The sequence below is a fragment of the Populus alba genome, chromosome 11 (assembly GCF_005239225.2).
Source record: "Populus alba chromosome 11, ASM523922v2, whole genome shotgun sequence".
Classification (NCBI taxonomy): Eukaryota; Viridiplantae; Streptophyta; class Magnoliopsida; order Malpighiales; family Salicaceae; genus Populus; species Populus alba.
This window is the reverse complement of record NC_133294.1, coordinates 9,223,093-9,246,734: the sequence shown is the minus strand read 5'-3', so window position 1 is coordinate 9,246,734 and position 23,642 is coordinate 9,223,093. Positions and strand designations below refer to the sequence as shown.

The 23,642-nt window shown below is 30.2% G+C and overlaps 2 protein-coding genes across 11 annotated transcripts; one reads left to right on the top strand and one right to left on the bottom strand.

Annotated features, from left to right (window-relative positions):
• Positions 1–1,617: 1,617 nt before the first annotated feature.
• LOC118054804 (putative ALA-interacting subunit 2) lies at positions 1,618–5,565 on the top strand. Of its 8 annotated transcripts, none has more exons than XM_035066516.2 (9): positions 1,620–1,982; positions 2,069–2,136; positions 2,234–2,308; positions 2,395–2,511; positions 3,028–3,098; positions 3,472–3,769; positions 4,406–4,695; positions 5,342–5,400; positions 5,495–5,565. In XM_035066516.2, the coding sequence occupies exons 1-8, from the start codon at positions 1,907–1,909 to the stop codon at positions 5,394–5,396; spliced, it is 1,050 nt and encodes a 349-aa protein (XP_034922407.1). In that variant the 5' UTR covers positions 1,620–1,906; the 3' UTR covers positions 5,397–5,400; positions 5,495–5,565. The 8 variants fall into 8 exon arrangements, 7 of the variants coding, with proteins under 7 accessions (XP_034922412.1, XP_034922408.1, XP_034922411.1 ...); XR_004688557.2 differs by having other exon boundaries at positions 1,622–1,982; positions 5,300–5,400; XM_035066521.2 differs by having other exon boundaries at positions 1,618–1,979; positions 2,234–2,254; positions 5,342–5,565.
• Positions 5,566–14,067: 8,502 nt separating this feature from the next.
• Positions 14,068–19,571, bottom strand: LOC118054803 (protein HOMOLOG OF MAMMALIAN LYST-INTERACTING PROTEIN 5). Of its 3 annotated transcripts, none has more exons than XM_073412739.1 (7): positions 19,413–19,571; positions 19,212–19,312; positions 17,397–17,506; positions 16,331–16,406; positions 16,065–16,205; positions 14,826–15,583; positions 14,068–14,119 (listed from the first exon to the last, which is right to left on the bottom strand). In XM_073412739.1, the coding sequence occupies exons 1-7, from the start codon at positions 19,504–19,506 to the stop codon at positions 14,083–14,085; spliced, it is 1,317 nt and encodes a 438-aa protein (XP_073268840.1). In that variant the 5' UTR covers positions 19,507–19,571; the 3' UTR covers positions 14,068–14,082. The 3 variants fall into 3 exon arrangements, with proteins under 3 accessions (XP_073268840.1, XP_073268841.1, XP_034922405.2); XM_073412740.1 differs by lacking the exon at positions 14,068–14,119 and adding an exon at positions 14,213–14,335; XM_035066514.2 differs by lacking the exon at positions 14,068–14,119 and adding an exon at positions 14,252–14,360.
• Positions 19,572–23,642: the final 4,071 nt, after the last annotated feature.

Genomic DNA, 23,642 nt, shown 5'->3' with positions numbered 1-23,642 from the left:
CATTAATTTCATCTTTGATCCTCTTCAATTTTGACCTTATATTAGGCCCAATTGGTGGCATAGATGGGATCAATTCATTTTTTTTTTCATCATTTATTTCATCTATGAACTAATTATTGTTTTATAGTAACATTATCGATTTTTACTCGGGGTTTGTACCAACATTTTTTCATGTAGTTCTTATCTTAACATTTATTCATCATTTTCCTTATCATTTCTTGAAATTATTTTCTCATTCTCTAAACATATTTATTTTCATTTCTCTAATCTATCATCATCCCTTTTAGGCTAAATATTCATTTCACTTGGTAAAATTCCACCTCATTAATGTTGTAAATTTTCCTGAGGGGTTTACAAAGCTTTATTGACTAAAGTATTTTAAGTGATTTTTATAATAATTTCTCTAAAATATATTTAATTAAAATAAATTGGAGATAAATTGTAATAAAAAAAACAAAAGACTAAAGATCAATTATAAACACTTGAAGTCCTAACAAGTAAAAGTTAAAATTCAAATCAAAATCCTTTCTTTGTAAAATAAAATCAAGTTAAATAGGCTAAGCAAGTTAAAACTTTCAAGCTTATATGAAAATTTCTATATCCAAAGCAATACCAAAGATTAAGCATATAGAATTCAAGATTTGGATCTAATTATTAATAAGAGAATTGGATTCATACATAAATATATGAAGATGATTTCTATCTAGTTTGTATCCATATTTATTGTTATAATTTTGTTCACCATTTCTAATATATTTTTAATAGAATTCTGTTTTTGTACATGGGACATGTTAGAAGATTTAAATTTTTAAAAAAATGTACCTTCTTTTTCTGTGTTCTACAAAAACTCTAGTTATAATTTAGTCCTTGTAGTAAACAAAATAAATAAATAAATTCTTGTAGTATAAAAAACAATCAAATAGTTCTTTAATTATTGTTTATCATGTTTAATTTAATTGTATTTTGTTCCAAAAAATTGCTTTCTTTTTTCCTTAAATTTTCTATCCTATTTACTTTTTTTTTTATCTTTTCTATTTTTTATTAAAATAAAAAATGAAATGAAAAAAAGTATGAAATGGATGAAAATGATCAAGTTATAAATAAATACAAAAGAATAGGGATTAAGTAATAATTTCTTAAACCACGAGGATTATTGATTATTTTTTGCTAAAGAACTACATATATATAGTAAGTTTAAAATTTTGAGGTCAAAATTTCCAAAAGGTTCTGCTGCTATTCTAGGCAATTCTTTATTATTATTATTTTTTTGATATAATCTTATTTAGTTACTAATTTTGAGTAAAGATTTTAGATAAAATTAAAAATAAATTTGATGTAATAAATGGATTGGAGTGCATTCTCTGTTTAAGAGTATTATTATGATTGTTTTTTAAAGTATTTTTTATTTAGAAATATATTAAAATAATATATTTTTTTATTTTTTTAAAAATATTTTTAACATTAATACATCAAAATAATTTTTAAAAATTAAAAAATATTAATTTAAAATAAAAATAAAAATAAATTTTTTAAATTTGTTTTAATATATTTTTAAAATGTAAAAAGAGACGTGCTTATGCATGTTTTATTTATTGTATGGAATATGAAATTTCAGAAAATGGAAATGCTGTCAAGCGTCAACCAACCAAATAAGTGAGAAAGACTCAAGACAACAAGAAGAGAGAGAAAAAAAAAAAATCGATGATTCCAAATTCGTGAAGGGAAGCAATCCCTCCCTCACACGCACATGCATGTCCTTCTCTTTTCCCTTTTAACCAGAAATAATTCATTCCAACTCCCACTTCCCTCCTCTTCGATTTCCTCCTCTGCGATTCATTTGGTTGCTTTGCACGGTGCTTGATCCAACTTCTCACTATTTTATTTTGATTTTCACCGGAAACAAATTATGGCAGGATCATCGATGGAGTTGGGCAGAGCAAGGTCCCTAGTAGTTCGAACAAATCCAACAGACTCACCAAGTTGTAATGTTTATTTTCTTAAGAAATTGAATAGATTGGAAATAAGCGAATTATTTTGTTCATAAAACTATCTGTGTATTTGCTGACAGCTACTGCTTTGAATAAGTTTAAACAGCAGAATCTCCCAGCATGTAAGCCAGTCCTCAAGCCATCCTGTGTGAGTCTCAGTTATTTACAACCACCAGATATGTGTGTGAATCTTTCTTTTTCTTTTTCGAGTGTTGATAACTTGATATTGTTTTTTGTTTTTGTAGGTTATTACTTCTTTTTTGGTGGTCGGTTTTATTTTCCTTCCTATTGGACTTACCACTCTTTGTGCTTCTCGTACTGTAACTACTCTCGCTACCTATCATTTCATCCCTTTGCTTTGTTTAGGATTTTTATTTTCCTTCTTTTGATTGGTGTGTTCTTATAGGTTGTTGAAATTGTTGATCGCTATGATTCGGGATGTGTTCCTGGGGCATTTAGAAGCAACAAAGTGTCCTTTATCAAAGATACCTCTCTTCCCAAAAACTGCTCTCGGATCCTCAAGGTCAGACTCTCTTTCCACATTAAATTTATCTTCAATATTGTTGATTTTGCAGTTGTTGCTCTTAAAATTTGCAAAGCTTTGTACGGTGCTTCCCCACAAACATGTAGTTGTCACTTGTTCTGATATTTCCTTTTCTTTTCTTCTATTTATTGTTTATTTTCATGAATGAGGCATTGCATGATATGGGTTTCACTTGTTCCATTTTGTGATTGAGTTTATTTGCCACTTACACTGCATGAAGCATGTTTGACTGTCATCAGTCTTCTAACATGTTTTTGTAAATGGAAGTTGTGGTGGTTTCTAATTTTATGAATCTCAGGAAACATGATTTTGTGCTATGCAGTGATTCTTTAACAAACCAGGTTTTTATATATATATCCACGCTTGAAAAGACTGTGTCTGCAAGTGACTTCAGTCTGAAAAATCTATTTTATTTATGTAACCATGGATTCCATTGAAATCTCATATCTCCTCTATTGTTGTTCGCATTTGTTCATTTTGTACCTTGTTATGTAGGTGCGCAAGCATATGAAAGCTCCAATTTATATCTATTATCAGCTTGACAATTACTATCAAAATCACCGAAGGTGAGATTTCTTTCCTTCACTTCCAATGTAGTGCTATTTCTGAATTTTTGGTTTAGTTAATGATTTTTCTTCTTCTTTCTTTGTTATTGTTACTTTTCTTGTATACCCATCCTTCTGTTCAATGTGTACTGTTAGTAGCTCTGCCTTTGCAGTTAATCTCTTTAGTAAGCTAGTTGTGCATCTATTTTGTTTTAGGGAGCTTTTGAAGAAATCCCTTCACTAGTCTGTTTCTAAGTCTGGCGTTATTATTTTATATAATTGCCTTATAGCATTGCTTCTCATGGTGGCTCGCTTGAAAACTCTGCTGCTTGCTTTTCTCCATTGTTATCCTGACGTCATTAATTTGCATCATTAACTCCTGGATACATTCCAGGTATGTGAAAAGTAGAAGTGATCAGCAACTCTTACATGGACTTAAGTCCAACAAAACAAGTTCCTGTGATCCTGAAGAGTTCAATAATGGTCTTCCTGTTGTCCCTTGTGGGCTCATAGCATGGAGTTTGTTCAACGACACATACACATTTATTCGTGGAACAAAAGAATTGAGGATCAATAGGACGAATATTGCATGGGAGAGTGATCGTGATAGCAAATTTGGGAAGCATGTATATCCCCATAATTTCCAGAATGGAACCTTGATCGGTGGTGGGAAACTAGATCCCCATATCCCTGTATGTATTGAAAGTTTATTACTTTTTATTAGTTTGCTCTTTCCATAATGTATTATCTGAACATATTACCACCACGCAACACCTTCCATGCAACATTCTCTTTTGCTTTGCTATACCACTTTTTTATTCATAGCCTTCATTGCTTGTATTCTAGAGCAAGTGGATCATCTTTCTTTTAACTGATCTCTTATCCACATTACATGGCTTAATGTTTTGATAAAAGTAGCAGCTATGCAAAATTGCACGATGCTTTTTAAAAATTGTGCTGAATATCTATGATAGAAATTGTCAATGCAAGAAAGTGAATGTTAAATCATTTCTTGATTGAATTGATTTTTCATGTCTTTTTATGGGGAATGAAATGCACCTGTCTCCAGATTGTACCCTACATCTAGATCTCAATATCCCTTATTCAGTATTACCCTAGGTGCAACAATTGTCTCACATGGATATGATATGAAGAAAATTTCTAGGTTGTCTGATTCATCTTTCACAGAATTTCTCACATAAATATAGTCTACTGGTTCTAAATCATTCTCTGAATATACTGTTACAGATGAAATAAGTCTTGTCTTTTCGTTTTCTTTCCTTTCTCTTGCTTGGCATTTGTTGATGGGGTTGTTGCTACATTAATAGCTAAGTGATCAAGAGGATCTCATTGTATGGATGCGCACTGCTGCTCTTCCTAGCTTCCGCAAGTTGTATGGTAGAATTGAAGAGGACTTGGAGGCAGATGATGTTATAGTGGTTCATCTAATGAACAATTATAACACGTACAGCTTTGGAGGAAAAAAGAAGCTTGTTCTTTCAACATCAAGTTGGTTGGGTGGAAGGAATGACTTCCTTGGAGTTGCCTACATCTTTGTTGGCGGTTCTTCTATAATCCTCTCAATTGTCTTCTTGTTGCTTCATATGAAAAATTCAAGGTAGTAATCTTATTCCCAGACCAATTTCCTTTAAATTTTTGTATATTCATTTTCACATCAAAACACGAAAACTAAGCAATCATTGACTCGAATTCGACACTTGTGAAGAATGTTTATGACATACTCTCAATTTCTGTTATGCTCGATGCCTGTTTTTTGGTGCAAAAATTAATATGGGGATCTAATTTGATCATCTCACCTTTATATATGATACTTACTAGAAATTCATCCAATATACATGTTAGTTGTAATGGTTCTTATAAATATTGTGCAAAAATAATTGAAAACATTTGCCAAGTGTTCAGCATTTCTTATGGTATTATTACAACTTAGAATTTTGTATGGATACTTGTGGCGAGCTATGCTGTATTGTTATGAAATGTTATATTTAAACAATATGCTACTGTAGTTTTCTTATGCAGCATAGCCTTGTTTATGTCTGCTACCTATACATTTGACTCAAGATGTGTTCTCTGCCAAGATTTTCCATTAATGTGATAGCAGCTAGTTTGCTGGAGCTTGCATGCATTAACAAGTTACATATACATTAGTCCAGTTTGATGATTTAATAACCAGACACTAATCTCATAGATTCTCGATGCAGGTACTAAAAAGTCCTTAGCGGTTCTTTTTTGGTTTTTGACAGGCCTTGTGTGGACGAAACTTTATCATCCTGGAGTGGAAAAGACCTTTCTAGTTGAAGAGGTGACGAAGCTTTCCAATTTAAGATTATTAAATGATAATTGTAGTCGTCGTGTATTTTGTGTTGAAATTGCTGAACAACTTGAAAATGTGTTAGGACTGACACAAGGAGCTTGAGGGTGATTCAAAAGAAAAGAGTGATATCTCATGCTCATTACATTTTATACACATGTCTGCCTACATCTACCATAAACATTTTAGTGACGGGTCGCTCCACTGCGGACCAATTAAAAGTTGATTTTAACATACAGAAACAAAAAGATTATGCAGGCGTTGATAAGGTTTTTTTTGTTTTTTTTTTTTTCAAACTAAGAAAAATTTCAAATATGAATAGAAAATTGTGTACATTTAATAAAATCAATTGATAATTATTTGTGTAAATAAATAATAAATACTAAAAAAATGTGGTTAATGATAACAAAAACCGAATTTTGAAGCTACGTAATAGATGTAAATAAAAAAACATGTTTTTATTGTGTTATGTTATTTGAATTTTTTTTTTAATTATATGTAAAAAAAATTTTAAAAGTAAAAAAATTAAAATTCAATTGAAAAGTGTAGTTTATTTACATCAATAAATAATAAAAAAGTGGTTACAGATAACCAAAGATTAAACTAACGAGTTAATAGATGCAAATAAAGATACATGTTCTTGTTGTGTTATGCTATTTAAACTTTTTAATTTAATTATATGTCTAATATTTATGAGAAAGTAAAAAAATTAAAATTCAATAGAAATAAAATAATTTGTTAGCATAGTTTTCTTCATCCTATCAATTTAGCTTGGTTTTATGATGTGATCATTGTATGACTTGAGCTTTAAATTAAATTATGTTAAAATTGATCTAATGTGATCTGCTCGATTTAATGAGTCAAATTATGACCAACAAATTTGACTCAAACAAGGTTTTTTAAATTCAATCTTCTTTTATTTTTTTTTATAAATTTTAAAATGATTTTTTTTTTATCGACTTGGATTAACTTGCTAGATTTATTACTAAGGTTATGAACTTAGTTGAGTTTTTTTTTTTAAATTATTTTTTTATTTAATTATACGATAATAAAAAAATAAATATGCAGAGAAAATGATTGAATAAAATTTAAGAAAAAAACCAAAAAATATTATGAAGGGCTTTACAAAAAGAGAGCTAATTTTACTAAAAAGCAAATTGAAAATTGAAAACAATATACATAATATAAGTTTTATTAATTTATTTAAATGAATTTCAATTAAAGACCTTTTTTTAAAAGTATTTTAAGATGATGTCGTTTTACTTTATACAAAGTAAAAATTGAACTATATATAATTAAATAATATTACAATTATATTTTTAATTAATCCATTTTAAAGGAATGTTAATTTAAATAGAAAAGAAAAATTAAAGGGACGAAAAAAAGACTAAGCGTCTGGCTACTGGCTAGGATGGGTAGCACTTGGCTAATTTAAAAGATAAGTTATCCTAGCAAACATGCTAGTGCACTCGGCTCATTTTAAAAGAAAGGTTATGCTAGCAGACATGCAAGGCAGGCCTAATTGCTCGGCCTTAATATTATTTTTTTTCCTGGCTCAAGGGTCGGACGACCCCTTTTCTAGGCGGCGCATGTTTAATTGCTTCGTTTCCGACCTAAAAAATTTAGGCTAGTTTTTTTAAGACCTACAAAATATTTTTTCAATTTAGTTTTACTATAAGTAACTAATAAAATGCCTTTATACCCTCCTATTAAATCAATCTATCAACTTAAAATATCTTTTAATTACTCACAAAACAATAAATTTTCATTCTCAATTTACTTTTCAAGCAAGATAAAATCTAGAAAACCTTTATTAAAATTCCTTTGGTGAAATGAAACTCGTTAATACAAAGATTTTTTTTTTATTGTTAAATTATGCTTAATTAATAACTTTCTTTCTTTCATTTTTTTTTAAATTCTTCTTTCTCAAATTCAAGAACTAAAATGTAAATAAAATGAAATTTTGAATCAAGACATGTGTGTGTGTATATAAAGGCATTTTTTCCCTAAAAATAGGCATTGAATAAACAGTAAAAAAGAGAGTAAAACCCCTCATTTTTTGCCTCACTATTAAATTTGGTCTCTTCATTTTTAATTTGACGCAAATAACAAAACCAATTTTTTTTTTTTTTTTGCAAAATCCAGCATCAACATAATGTTGGGATGTTTTTGATATCATGATATCTCTAGAGAAAATAAATTATCAAACTTAATTCTTAATACACAAAATGTGGAGGGAAGAAACTAAACAAATACAAGGATATATATAAAAAATTAATAAAAGGCTAAAAGAAAAAGGGAATTGTTCAAGTGACGAGTGTTTCATTAAGGGATCCATAGTGATTTCTATATGCCTTTTAGTTTTTTTTTTTTAATTTGATCACACCTTATAAATAATTAATTTATTCTTGTTGATATTTTGATGAGATTTTGCATGGTATTTAAGAAAATAGAAATTGGTGCATATGATGATTTTATATTCTTTTGTCAACCTTAGAGCCTCAGCTTTATCAGCGATAAAAATGTCTCTCTTCACCCAAATATCACTTAAAAGTATTAGCTTGACTTGCCTTTTCAATCCTGAGTGGACTTGACTTAGTCATTCTAGCCAATTCCCTGGCTCAAGCCAAACCTGTGATGTCCTCGAGGTTACGGGCTTATTAAAATAAATAATGTGAAAGGGAAAAATCAACCCCTAAAATGGTTACTAATTCCTACATAACATATAATGTTTTCTATGAATAGTTGTGTCAAAGCAATAACAATAGAAATACATTCTGACAAAGGAACAAACACCGTTTATCAAATGTGAATCAAGGAATTAAAATTCCATTTAAAACTATTAGATCTGCCCCAAAATTCACTAGATCTTGACTTAAAAAACAATCTATATAAAAAAAAAATGAAGGTTATTATTTTCCTTTTGTTATCAGGTTGTAAGATCATGGTGGTTGATGGCATGGTGTTAAAGTGGGTTATGGATGATGTTGGACGAATGAAGCTGATATGATATAAGAAAAAGTTAATTAAGAAAATTTAGATTCAAAGCAATTGTATTTACTATCTAGTTTTATACTATTACGCATAACTCTTGATTAAATCATTGGATCAGGTTAAGAGTTTACTTGAAGATTTTAAAGGGCTTATTTTATATTGATTTAAAATGTCAAGTCAATCAGGCATTAGGAAAACCTTGCGATAAGGTCCAGAAGTTATTGTGAGAGATTTGTATCAATTTTTTAATTAATTTATAATTCTTTTCTATTTTATTTAGAACTTTTTTATTATTTTTCCAACATTATTTAGGATTTTTTTACCTATCATTTATAGGATTGTTTAGAATGTATTTAGTTTTTTTTTTTTTAAATTAAGATATGGATTGATTTATTCAAAAGTAAAACTTTCGTTTGAGAGTTTGCTTTTACTCTTAGTTATTCACATAATTTTTTTTTTAGAACTTATCAAATATCAATTGTCTTTACGAAGCTCATCCTAAATCACTGAAAAATTAACCAAGCTTTCATGGTGTTTTTTACACTTCTCATTTGCATCTCGACTACTTATATTGATGTCTTAGTACAAGCATAATGTCAAGCTCAATTACAAACCTAATCTTAGCTATCTTGGGTTGTTTATCTATTTTATTATAGGTTTTTAGATCTTTATTTTTATGGGGTTCGTCTCAGTTGGTATTCAAAGGAAGGCTCTAAAATCAGTTTATGTCTATTTATCTTTTAGTTTCTGTGTTATTTCATTGTTTTTTATAGTAATTTGAATAATTACTTTATGAATACTCATATACGAACATAATAAGCAGATTTGTTTTAATAAAATATCTATTTTATTAAATTTATTATTACTTTTTTGTTTTTCTATATAGGTTTTGGCATGTTTGGTTTTGTTTATTATTGAATTAAAAAATAAGTGATACTAACAAGATTAATTACTTAAAAATAGCTGTTTCCTTTCAATATATCACAACACTAAATATATAATCAAATTAAAAGGCACATCATGATTCTATAAAAACCTTGATGTTTGATAGAAAATCATAATTGAAAAAAGGGGATGAAGCCAAGTGGATAGCCATTCACACGGAAGGATGTTAGAAACTTAATTCACCATCAATGTTATAAAGGACAAGAAGATGATCGATGCCATGAAAGCTAATGAAATTGCAAGGCAAGGCACGCATAAAATACATCAAGTATCATAACAAAGATACAAAAATCATTACATGTGCCCATAAATTACATGTTCACCTGAAATAACGACTCTGCATCAAGAAATATGAGATTAAAGAAGCAACAATAGGAAGAAGAAACAACACTCTCTTGGGCATGGCTACAACTCCATTGTTTCCAGATCCCTCTTCGATAATGGTATCCAGTCTTGGAGAAGAAGAGCGTGATCTTTGTCGAGATATTAAGAGTGCTGGTGCAACATCCCCCCATTTTTGCATGCCTTTCATCTTCCTCATCATCTTCTCTAGCGTGTAAATTATGAAAACAGAAACAAGATCAGTCTGCCTGCTTATAATCGAAACCTGTTTTTATACTATCAAAAGTATGAATTCTGGCAACAATTAATGTATGAATGCATGATTATATATGCTTAGAGATTGTAAGGAATTAGTTGGAGAGAAAGATCAGGGCTTATACCCTAAAATATAATGGCTATTAGTTAGCGTTGTTGAGTTAGATTGATGGCAAATACGAGTCTACATGTGCTGGCACAGCACTAAATATGTCTTGTGGGGAAGCTTTGGGAGGTTTCACGTGACTTTCTCACATCATTTACTAATTATATGGATGAAGGACTGTATAATATGGATGAAGGACTATATAATAGTCCTAGGATATATATATAGGAAATTATCCAAGTCTGGTGAACTTCATTTTAAGTAACAAGGCATGCATCTCTTTTTATAGTCTCGAATACAAATTTCGCAAATTACAATTTCCTCGCAGTCCACTCTTTATTTGGACTCCTTCCTCTCTTTCAAAAACCACTTTATAATAGTATGTCAAATGAAAATTATATTAATAATTCAAATAATACGTAATCAAGTACAAACAATTGATTATTATTCCTTTTTTTCTTTTCATATCGAATGTTAAAAAATTCCCTAAAACTCAGTATGCGTGTTTGTGTGTGTGTGTGTATCTATCATTTTTCACTAACATAATTATTGAAAATTAAGGTGCAAATCCAGTATAGACGTTACACGATTCATTTTCTCCTTTTCCTCAAAAGTTTTAGGGAAATTTTTAAGACTCAAGTTCTTGCTTTTTGAGACAGGATTGTCTATGGTTTTGCGATTTTGTATAAGAAATCATTGTAGCACTTTTTTCATGGATGTCTATTGGGTCAAATTTAAAAGCCTTTTAAATCGGTCCCTACTAATTTTGATGCCAATAACATAGTTTGCTTCACCCACATTCTTCATTTCAAAGTTCAAGTACAACCACAACTTTTTTATGGCAATCATGTCCTTGTCATTTCTAGCAATTAATATGTCATCTATATATAATAACACAATGAATAATCCTTTATTGTATCGTTTAACATACATACAATAATCATTTTTAATTATTATAAATCTATAAGTGATGATGGCTTAATAAAATCAAAGATATTATTGTCTGGATGATTTTTTCAGTCCATAAATAGATATATGGAGTCTATAAACTTTGAGCTCCTTACCCACTACAATGAAACTACTTGTTGATCCATATATATCTCTTCATCTAATTCTCCATTGAAAAATGCAGTTTTAACATTTATCTGATGGAGTTTCAAATCTAAGATTGTTAGAATTAGATGAATTGAGACAAACCTAACAATTAGGAGAAAAGTTTCTTAATAGTTTATACCTTCTTGTTGGGTATAGCTTCCCCCCGCCCCCGGCTAAGCAAGCCTTATATCTTTCTATGGAACCATTTGCTTAACATTTCACATTGAGAACCCTCTTTTAACATTGTATTGTTGTTTCTAATGAAAGGAAACCATTATGTTGTCATTTCCATTTGAATGGAAAACATTATGGTTGCCTTCATTCCATATAGAGACCATTGTGTGCTATCAAAATAAAAAAAAGGAAACTATTGTAATCATATTCACCATGAGATGAAAATTGATGTAAATTGGGGATTTCTAAAGCAAATTGAAGTCCTTAGAGTCACATCCAATACAAATGAAGATCCTTTTTAGAGGATAAAATCTAGAGTTAAAAGTTAGTAAAAAATAAATGAATAGATAAGTTGATAAGAATTCAAAAAGAATGGAATCAAGTTTAAATATCACAAATGTTATAATGGTACGTGCTTAAAGAAGGATTTTTATATGGGATGTTGTGCCTTGTCCATTATAGAGTCATAGAAGGAATTATCTTTGTTAGTTGTAAAGTGAATATTAAATTTGTGATATCATAATTTACTTTTAATGAAGGAAAAATGTCATTAAGTTAATAATTATAAATATTGTGTAGGTCCATCTCATGCTATCAGACCAAGTTGAATCAAAGTTTATGCACTTTAGATGTAGGAGTATTTCAAATATGGAACTCATTTTGTACTAAAATGTTAGTAAATTAAACCTATCCTATATTTTGAAAAAAAAAATCCTTTTTAAAGCAACAAACTAGGATAGCTAAGAAGTGGATGTTAATCGAACTTAATTTTATTATGATGTTTTAAGTCTTAGCTTATATTCTAGACTAAAATTTTCTTTTAAGCAAGTAAAATGGAAGTTATGTCTTATTATTTACTTGAAATACTTTCCATGCATATTGATCTTCAACACACACACACATATAAGAAATTTTTAATATCCCGATTATATTGTGTAGTGGAATGAAAAAGAAATAGTACAAATGGATGGTCTTTGATGATAATTTGAAGTATGTGTGATTGGTTTCGTTGCTGAAACTAGGCATTGTTAAAGTCATAAGGGAGACTTTACCAGATTGTTGGTAGATTTCTAATTTTATAGAATGGTAAATATTACATGAAAAAAAATGCCAAACATTTAAACTTGTAAATTATTGAACTATTAGAACAAATGGTGTAGAGTGTTACATTTGTTGACTTGTATTGCAAAAATTTTTTGAACTCCGATTGAACTGAAGTTCTAACCCAATGTAGAAAAATATATTTGAAAACTTGTAAAATTTTAGTCCGGTCCAACAATCAAATTGAGAGTTATTTTTTATAGCATAAAATTAGACAGTAAACATAATTATACTAGAGTCTATATCCTTAAGAAGTTGAAAAAAATGAAACACGAGAGGAGTGATATCTATTTGAATGTAAGCATATGAGGGAGTAAGTTAGGAAGTATTTTTCTTTCTACTAACATGATTTTCAAATTTCGATGATGTCTTTCAAAGAGGAGGCATCGCTTGAGAAGGGGCAAGAGAACACTTTTTTTTGGTTGTTACGAGCTATGCAACAACATTTTGAAAGGATGAATGCAATGTTTGGTGTAGTGATAGATATGATAAGAAGTGTCTATTACATGTGCCAATTAGACCTATTATAAAGTTAAGATATAAAAAGATTAAAAAGACATTCAATGGGTTAATTCAAGATATTTGAGTTTTATTTTTTACAAGACTGGTGGGTTCAACTTATTTTTCTACTTGCATACGGATTATGCTTATTTATTCTATTGTATTGTTTCACACTAAAAAGCAAATTGTTATTCTGACCATTGGATTGGACTAGAGTTTTACCAAAGGTTTTTAAAGATCTTGTTTTATATTGGGTTCAAATTTCGGGTTAATCAAACAATCAAAAGGCCTTACGATAATTTCGGGTTAATTGATAAGGTATATAAATTATTATGCAAGAATTGTATTAGTTTTATAGTTGATTTAAGGTTTTTTTTTTCTATTTTATTATTTTTTCAATATTATTTAGGAATTTTATTTATGATAAATATGGTTATTTAACTTATATTTAGGATTTTTTGGGGACAAACTTTGATTTTAGAAGACTGTTTATGTGTGTAAGAGAGGAAAACTCAAACTTTTTTATTCTTAAAAGCACTAAAATTGACTTATCAAAGAACAATTATTTTTATGACATCTTCCTTATACTTCTCGTTCACGATTCACTATTCGTTGAATGGGGGTTTGAATTTCAAAAGTATTGGTGTCTCGGTTCAAGGTAATCATTGTGTCATATTTTCTATCTCAAATCTAATTTTTAGCTTTCCGAGATTGTATTTGAACTTCTTTGTGGGTTTCTAGATTTTTATATCTATTAGATTTGCATCAGTTGGTATAGAACATGACTCTAAAATTAGGTTTTATCCATATATCTTTTAGTTTTTATGTTATGTCATCATCTAGAATATAGTTGCGGCAAAACTTAAAAACAATTAAGAAGAGATAAATTAATTATTCAAAAATAAAACTGGTGTATGAGAATTTACTCGTGCTCTTAGTTCCTTATAAAACTACTCTAACTTATCAAAGAATTAACCAAGCTTCACGATGTTTTCTATACTTCTCGTTCGTGTCTCATTTACAGGTGTTGGTTACTTATAGTCTTGGTGTCTTGATATAAATTATTATTGTGTTAATTCAATTTCAAATATGATCTTAGCTTTCTTAGGAATGATTAATTTCAAATACAAATTATACAAATGGTGTTCACAGTGGAAGCATCAATCGTCTAACAACTTCCATTCCTTGGAAAGCGAACTGAAAAATAAAAATTCCAGTTACGAGTCATGCGAAAGCTTAGGGCAGGGCTTGACACCCTGCTAATCATTATTTAAGTCATACACAAATTTAATGCTTTCAAGTAAAAGCAAAGAAAGCCCCATGTTGACGATCATCTCGAAGAGTTCATGGCACCCAGTGACTCATGCCTCTAGGTGAGAATTCAAGTCGCATTACCATATCCATCACTGCTTTCTGCATTCCAACAAACCAAGACAGGCTGCACATGTTTAGGTCACTACAGGGTTGTTTCTGGATCATCACTCATTTTCTTGAATGCAGAAAGTTGGTATTTATTATTTTGGTTCCAAACTAAGATCACATTGGCCCTGGTATTCAAATGACATATATTCCAGCAATACATGCTTTTTTAAGAATGCTAGGAGAAACAACGGCAAAAATTTGCATCGTAGAAATTTTCAAAATGATGGGAAAAGGTTTCACTCTAAACCAAGCAAAGTCAACTATCAGTAATTTAGATGTTTCAAAGAAGAGAGAATAGCCATTCAAAGAAGAGAGAATAGCCATTAACATTCATTCACATCAATGGGCCAAGATGATCAACATCAAAGCTTTTGGTGCAAATATCCGACCACTTTACATATGAAGTTCACGCCATACAAAAGCCAAAACCAAATGATAGCACAGAATCCAACCCACAAAAAAATAAGAGAAAGAAACTCACTGCCCAACTGATGGATTTGTCAGCAATTCAAGTGATTTCCTTAAGTAGTCCACAGCAACTGACACGTCATCAAATGCCAAGGCTCCAACTGCAAATCTTGCAGCTTTGTGTGCCTCAACAATTTTCTCAGGAGGTGGGTGGTAATTGTTGTCATATTGGTATGTCTTAGCAGAAGTTGATGCAGGATCCGAGCTGGTCCTCATTATGCTGCTTGAAGGGTACTGTGGAGTTGATGAATAGCTGCTTGTGGGAGGGGCCGGCTGGGGGCTGTGGGTAGAATCAGAACCCTGATAGTATGATGGGTGATGCGATGGTACTGATGGGAGACTACTCTCTGAGAAACTTGGATAAGACTGGAAGTTGGGATAAGAGTATGAGGAAGTTTCATGAGATTGGTAATTTTGTGGCAAATGTGGCTGAGGTTCTTGCGAGTTGGATTGATGGTGGTATGGTTGAGCATATGCAGAATTCTCTGATCTACTTGCTGGAGGAGGTGGATGAAAATCATGTGAAGGATAGCCAGCAGCAGGGTAAAAAGAAGGTGGAGGGGTGTTTGTCGAATGTTGGTTGCTAGCTGAGTCATAGAACAGGGATGGTGGTGGAACGTGTGCAGAATGGTGGTTGTTTACCTTATCTTGGAACAGAGGGGATGGTGGAATGTTTGTATAGGGCTCATCATTAACTTGATCGTGGAACTGTGGTGATGGATCAGATTCTGGACGAGCATTGCTAGCTGCAGATTCACTTGGTCCAAGATCCTGCAAGGACAATTACAGTATGAGCACTGAAGATGGTCAGGTTTGCATTGACTGATTGCTAAATCGAGAGTGCTAATATGAGGGTAATTAATACTGCTCCATTGTTAAATTAATTGACCATATATTCGTCCAATGTCAGCCAATTTACCAGGAACTTTTACATTATGACAAATCATAGTACTAAATAAACAATAGCATTTCATAGAAGATTCTATCAGAATGTCTAGCTTGCTAATAAACCAAATGCAATAACTATAAAGCTAAAATCAATGGAGAAAAAAAAAACCCTAAGGGATCTGCTCATAAGGGGACTCCATAAGCAATAATAATATTCATGACAATGGGCAGAAGAATGTAGAATCACTAAATGCCCACGCCCATTTTGTTTAGAACTTTCAGGTTTCGAATAAATTCAGGGGAAAAAAATGATGTTACATTCCAGCAAACAAGATTAAGACTATGGTACTGTTGAGAAACGTACATATCCACCACTAGGTGTGCTTGATGGAATTGATAGATTTTCATCATCAGCAGGTGGGCCGGGGTTGGGCTTCCTTCCTTCTTTCAGAGCTTTCCTTATGTCTGCAGCTTTCCAAACTGCATACTTCTGTTTCTGCTCAAGCTGGAAAAAGAGTGAAAAGTGTTAACATTCAACCAACCAACCATATTTGCATTCAAGCAGTAAATGTGAACAATTTAAAGAGCTAATATCGATTTCAAGTGGAAATATGATAAACAGGAACTCACATCAGGCTGAAGCGCACCAAACTGAGTTATGATCTCAAAGAATATGCTTGCAGCATAAAATGTTTTTGCAGTATTCCTGTAACAAGATAAAAGTTTAATTTGAAAATCCAAATTTAGCAATTTTGTGAAAAATGTTAGATGAGCATAGACATATCCAACCATTAAAAAATTCAATCATCTAATTAAAGCAGCCATAGTCTTTATGATTATGCATTGATTTTCAAAGATTCATGTAATTAGTGCATAGTCACAGAACCCAGAGGAACAATAAATACAACGATGAATAAATTAAGGCACAACTAAGGGAAAATATTACCAATTGAGTGCAATACAAGGTATTTAGGCTCCCTGTCAATGAATCATACCAGATAGTATCAGACTTACCACAACCAAGTGAAGCCACCAAAAAAGACCTGGCTTGGGCTTGCATAATGATGCTATGCACCTATACGAGTTACTCTCGTCAAAATTATTACAAGAACAGCTTTAATATCCTTCTGGAAAGCTGTCACTTGCATAGTCTTAAAAATGAATTAGTTGATAACATTCCCCAATTCTCTTATCCTCTTGGCAAGGGGTGCAAGCTTTGAAGCATATATTTTGAGTGAAGCCTCATACAAACATGCAAGTGCACAAGCAACACATGACAAAAACTTAAATGGCAAATTATAATTATAAGATGCCAATTTGCATTTGTGTAAGACATTTTATATGAATGCCCCAAATAAAAGGCCCTCAGCTCTCCCAAGACAAACTACACAAGTGGATGAAGCTAATTTTTTCATTTGAATTCTGTTGTGACTAAAACTAGTTCAGTCAGGAATGAGGACAGCCACTGAGGGAATCTCAAGGAACAAGTTCCATCAGTTCCTCACTAGTAACAAGTAGATGAGCAATGATTAAGGTATTTCTGCTAATAGATATCAGCTATAGGTACACCTGGATGCATCAGAAACACAAACCATGTTGATAACATAATCACATAGGAGAGAAAAAAAATAGATGCATCAATGCACCCTGTTGATAATAAAATCAAATAAAAGAGAAAAAAATAGATGCATCATACAAATCAGCTCGTCCAGCACGATCTTGTTTGTCTGCCTTCCCAAACACATTCAAGGCAAATCCTTCAAGATACAGATTGTCTTCAGGTCCCAAATTCAATGATTTCTTATCCTGTAAACAGCAAACCCACACTGTGATGAGTGAAGTTGTGATCAAAGACATTTTAAATATAAAGCACATGATTAACCATTGCTCATATACAAGTATGCAAGGAACAATATAAAGGGATAGCATAAGTTTCCTTTCCCCCATTAAATCCTCAACAAAGACTGGTTAGATCTATCAATCCAATAAACGACATGAAACATCTGGAAGCATCCGCTTGTATAATAATTTTGTATCTTTATATAATAGTATAAATGAAAATTGTAATTTTCAGAGCATTGTTTTAAATCACAATTCCAGAAGTAAGAACATTCATTATTGAAATACGAAAAATCCCAATGTTAGTTTGAAGCTGCTACAAATTTAGGAATTATTTGAATATAAAGGCAAAGTAAATACTTTCTGAGATAATAAATTAAAACGCTTCATGAATATGGAATACTGTTTTCTATATTTTTTTTTTCTTTCAAGAAACAACATTTACTCTATCAAATTCTCAAACTCCTCAGACCAGAATAACAACCAACCAAAGAAAAATAATCAGTTGGCAACACTATAGCCTGAAAAATAGTAACCAAACATGTTGAATTGCTTAGCACAAGCACAAAAGGTATTTTCACAATTAAAAAGAGAAAATTTTCTGAACGAGGAAAGCTTTGAAGAGTGTGAGGGCATTACAGGTAGCAAGAACACAAGCACTGATTTAAGCTACAAAGCAGATTCCAACCATTGATTTTAAACATTCAGATTAAGCAACCTGGTCCATTAAGAGGTGACAGTGACGCTCAGTGACATAGAAGTGTCTAATGGTGCTATTGATGTTGGGTTACTTGAGTTTAGGTTGGCAATGCCAATTAATGAAGTTCTTGATGTTGTTTATTGTCAGTGTGGGCCAACTTTGAACTCAAATTTGCAAATCTTCATTGCATGGGAAAAGAAGTTTATCCTATGTGATTTTAAAGTTTAGAACATGATCTTTTCATATTAACGTGATCTTTTCATATTATCCAACAATGCATACATTGGAGTTATGTACAGGAAGTTATGGTTGTTTTGGTTTTTAAGCTTTCTATGTGCCTATTTGTGTTTCCAATAAATCAAAACCTGTGTTATTTATTATTTGCCTAGTTTTCTATTTAAGTCATTTATTTTAATCTCAATCTGTCATTTTGGTTTATTCATAGACTTGGCGGGTTTTTCCAAGTGTACAATGATCATCCAAACCATGTATTAATGATCTTTGGTTAAAAAATTGAATTAAAAAAACTATGACTTGACCTCATGGCACCTTATTCAGTTTTGTATCTCCTCGTGAGAGGTGAACTTTTATTCTTAACCTTGTATCTCTAAAGTGGTGAGTAAATCTGTATATTTAGATCTCTTTGGTTTTTATTGGTTTTGTACCTTAGAGTGGCGAGCATAAAGTATCCTTAGTGTGTGTGAACTATTTCTACCCTAAAATCACAAAAGCATGCTTAACATTTGTTAACATTAAAACAACAAAAGTATCATACTACTTCCCCTTTATTTTGTTCAACTTACTCGGAAATTATAAGAACCCGGTTGAATAAAGCTTCACCACCCAGAATTTATTAATCGAAAAGAAAAGAAACCCGGATTTTAAAACTTGAAAATTCAAAAAAAAAAAAGAGAAGAAAAATACTTTAAAAAATAATGAAAATAACAAAGAAAAATAATTATGAGAGAGAACCTTTTCGAGCTGATTCATGAGAGAAATAAGGAGAGAATTAGTGGTCTTAGTCCGTTCATTTTGTGGAATCCTCAATCCTTTCTCCATCGCATATAATCGACCTGATTAGATTGACAGAACAAAGATGAGAAAACAAGTTTTCTCAATTCAAAGAGAAATTGAGAGAGAAAATCTTAGGGTTTAAGAAATTGAAAAACTCACAGTAATAAGCGACGAGAGCTTCATGTTTCTGTAGCTCATCGGCTCTTTGCAGGTACGGTAACAGTAGTTTCGCTGGCTCGTTCTCGCTCCCCATTGCCTTCTTACGTTTTAACTTCCTTGTTTATTTTCTCTTTTTTCTTTTATTGCCTTGCAAGACAATTGCAGTGTTGACGCCCCTAGGCCTAAGCCTAACTTAAAATATTAATTAAAAATTAATATATATATTTAAAAAAAAAAAAAAAAACTCTGAACATGTTTGACAACTTGGAGTCTTAAATTTAATTAAAAAAAAAATTATATTTTTAGATTTTTAGATTATTTTAATATGCTGAAAAAATTATTTTATATATAGTTTTAAATTATTTTGATATGCTGATATAAAAAAAAAAAAAATTTAAATAAAAAACTATTATTTTAATGCATTCATAAATAAAAGACATTTTGAATCGCAACCACTACCATTATCACAATTCCAGACAGGCTCTAAATGGAACAAATCAAGGTGAATTACCTCAATGATTTGTTTTTTTAGTTTTTTTTTATTATATTTTATAGATCTAAATTAATGAAAAATTAAAATATATTTATTTTAAAAAAATTGTTTTCCTAAACTTAGAAGCTAAGCATATATTTTGGTCTTTTAACTTTTCAAAATTTTAAACTTCCTAAAAATTTACAAAATTTAATTTTAGTTTCAAACTTTATTTTCTTTATTTTTTGGTATTTGGTTTGAGAAAAGAGAGAAAGTGGCTGAATCCTGGTAATTAAGAGATAAATTTTTGATTGAGATCGATTTCAGCCATGAAAACAAGTGGTTTTAATGTCAATAGATTCCTTATGATGGGTAATTTTATACAAAGTGTTTTTTCCTTTAAACTTGTCTAAAATGATAGATCTACACTCGAAAAAAACATTATTTTGGGTTGATTGTGAGTTTCAAAGCCATTTTTTTTGGTTGTTAGATGCTATGAATATGTTTTCAAAAAAAATGTTTTTGTGAAACACGATTAATAGTCTGTTAAAAACATAATAGACTAGAAAACTTGAAGATAATATTTATCAAATGTTCTTATCCTTATCACATCAATATGTATATAACAAAGTGTAAGACCGCAAAAGCAACACATGTGAGAGAAGCACTTGTAGTAGAGCAAGAGTGCCCAATCAGTTAAGGAGTTACACAAAGTTTCATAACATGTACTTTTGACACACGAGTGGAGTGTGAAGAAAATTATCAAGAAGAATTGTTTGTTGAAGAGTTGGAGAGCCTACAAACTTTTAAGAAGATTTCATATGTTAAAGGGGATCTGATTAAACAATCAAAACAAGAGTTTTTTAGCTAATTTAAAACATCAAAAGGTGAATATAACTAGCCTAGGCCTTCTAGGATGCTAAATTCAATCATAAGGGAGTCTAGGAAAGAAAGACAATTGTTTTGGGATATTTAAGCTTGTTTCATGAAGAACTATATTTATTATTTGGGTTTATGTTATTTTCATTATTTTGGACTTGTTTTAGTTTTAGTTTTGACTTTTACTTTAATTTTGGTTTATGACAGCCCATTAGTCATTGTTTCAGGTTTATTAAGTGTTTTGCGCTTTAGTTTTTGTTGGGCGTTGTTTTGGTTCTTGGGTCTAAGATCTTACAAGAATATATTGATGGAATCTTCTTCATCCTTTGTTAGGATTTATTTTTTCAATGGGGGCCAAATTACACGATAAGAGTAGCTATCCCACATCTCCAAGTAAGAATATCCTATCATTTCAAAGGCTTGAACATAAAAGCTTTGCATGGAAATATAAGGTTATAACCACTTGGAGCCAAACCAATCAATAATCAGGGTTTCTATGCATCAATTTCTTTGAATAGATAGTTTCTTTAAAAAACAAAAACGAAGAAGAAGAGTTTTAGATGTGTTGATGAGATTCAAATGAGAGGAGAGCAATAACGATCATATTGCATGTTGAGATTGTTAGTTTAATATGCTTTATAGCCAATCGATTGGTTACACGTGACATTATTATATTCATGTAACTATATATTTATTAATAATAAAAGCTTAATTTATCTTTAATTTTCATAAAAATATTAGATTAATGAATCTAATATTTGATTTATGAATCTAGAACAAAAATAAAGTTCATGGGATAAAAATATTTTGCAAAAACAATAATGCATATAGACTAGATTCTAAAATAACTTAGCATGGAAGAATCTATTTTGTATTCTTATCTATTTTGTATGAAACACCTCCCTCTAAAGACATGTGTTCTAAGACACAAATTGAGAGAGATATGATGTAAATGGTATCCTATACTTGGCTATATGATACATTAATGTTGAATATAAACTATAAGTTCAAAATTATTTGAATTTTGATTTTTTTCATTAAAATATTGAAAAAATAGTAAATACCATTCAATATATGTTTTACTCTAAAATGGTAGTGTTCTGAGTTAGAAAAGTTCCAAATAAAAGAGCACAACTGACTCTAGAATTGAATAAGACTACACCTTCACATTTGAGGAAACAAAGAAGTTGTTTGGATTAAAATTTTTATCAATGAACTAGGTTGGTTCCTAACATTGTTGATTCAGTTGCCTTGTATTGTGATAACAATGGAGCCATTGTATAAGTATAGGAACCAAGGCCTCTTTAATGATCTAAAAAAGTACTTAAGCAATTCTATTTGATTTTATAAAATCAATAAAATGAAAGATATAAAGATAGAGCAAGTATCCACCAAAGAGAATTTAGAAGATCCTCTTACTAAGTCACTATCCAATGCAGAAACATTAATGCTATATGGAGAAATATGGTATTAAATACATGATTGATTGACTTTCGTGTAAGTGGGAGATTGTTAGTTTAATACCCTATAGCCAATCGGTTGGTTACACATGACATTATTATATTCATGTAACTATATATTTATTAATAATAAAAGCTTAATTTATCTTTAATATTCATATAATATTAGATTAATGAATCTAATATATGATTTACAAATTTAGTGTAAAGATAAAGTTCATGAAAAAAAAAAGATTTGTAAAGGAAATTATCAAGTTGTTATAATTATGGGATTTATATTGTATCAAAATATTGTTTCTAAAATGTTTCTGGTCGATGCTCTCTTAAATATTATATATTTATTAGAGTCGTTGAGACTAATATATATTATGTTCTTTTCTTTATGAAAAAAAACAATTGTTCTCATAAGTTCAAGTATAAGATATACTTAAAACTAATATGTAGGTTCTTGTTATAAGACATGTATACTGAACTAAACCATATGAGAATTCCATATGGAAATATCACATGTGTCTATAGAAATGCTAATGTGACGGTTGTGTAAAAGGTCCTTAGACTTGAAATGGGTAGACAATAGATATAATATAAACTATATGATAAAAAGAGGATTCATCACCCTAAGTGAATTAAGAAAAATATTCTATATGTTCTCAAATAGTATTTATTGTTAGATCCTTGTGCAAGGTGGAGTGAGATTTGAAAAGAGTTTAAGATCTTATTTAAAAGATCAAAGACTATAATGTTGTAAACAAATATGATTTGACATGGCATGTACACTCCATGCTAAAATATTTAAATCAAAATATTATTGATGAAGAGATAATAATTACACTGAAAAATTGATTACTAAAAGGTTAAGTTAAACCATTTATGACTCTCCTAATATTTGGAGGGGTCATGACACGTTGTTAGATGATGTACTTAATCTTCAAATATAAATTAATCAATTATTGAATTGATAATAAATTAAATTTTTTGATTTATTTAATTCTATTTTTTAAAAATTATAATTTATATTTGGGCCAACATATTAAGAACCTAATGGGTCACACACATTATGAGCCATTAATCATAAATTAAACTGAGATAATTAATCAAGTGTGACTTGATTGAAAATAATTTAGAAATTAAGCACTAGAATGTATTTAATTTAGGGACTATAATTCCAGTCATAAAATAATTAAGTGGGGACTTGATTGATTAAATTTCTAAAACTATCCTTAAATAATATATGGATATTATTTAAGGGACAAATAAATTTTTTTCCATGTATAGGGTTTTTAGGATTCATTATAAATATAAAACTATGCATTTTATTTTTGAGAGGTTGTCTATTACAGAAAAACTACACAAGTCACATAATAAAGAATTAGCATTTTAAGCATAACAATCTCTCTTTTCTAAATAAAAATTTAAGAT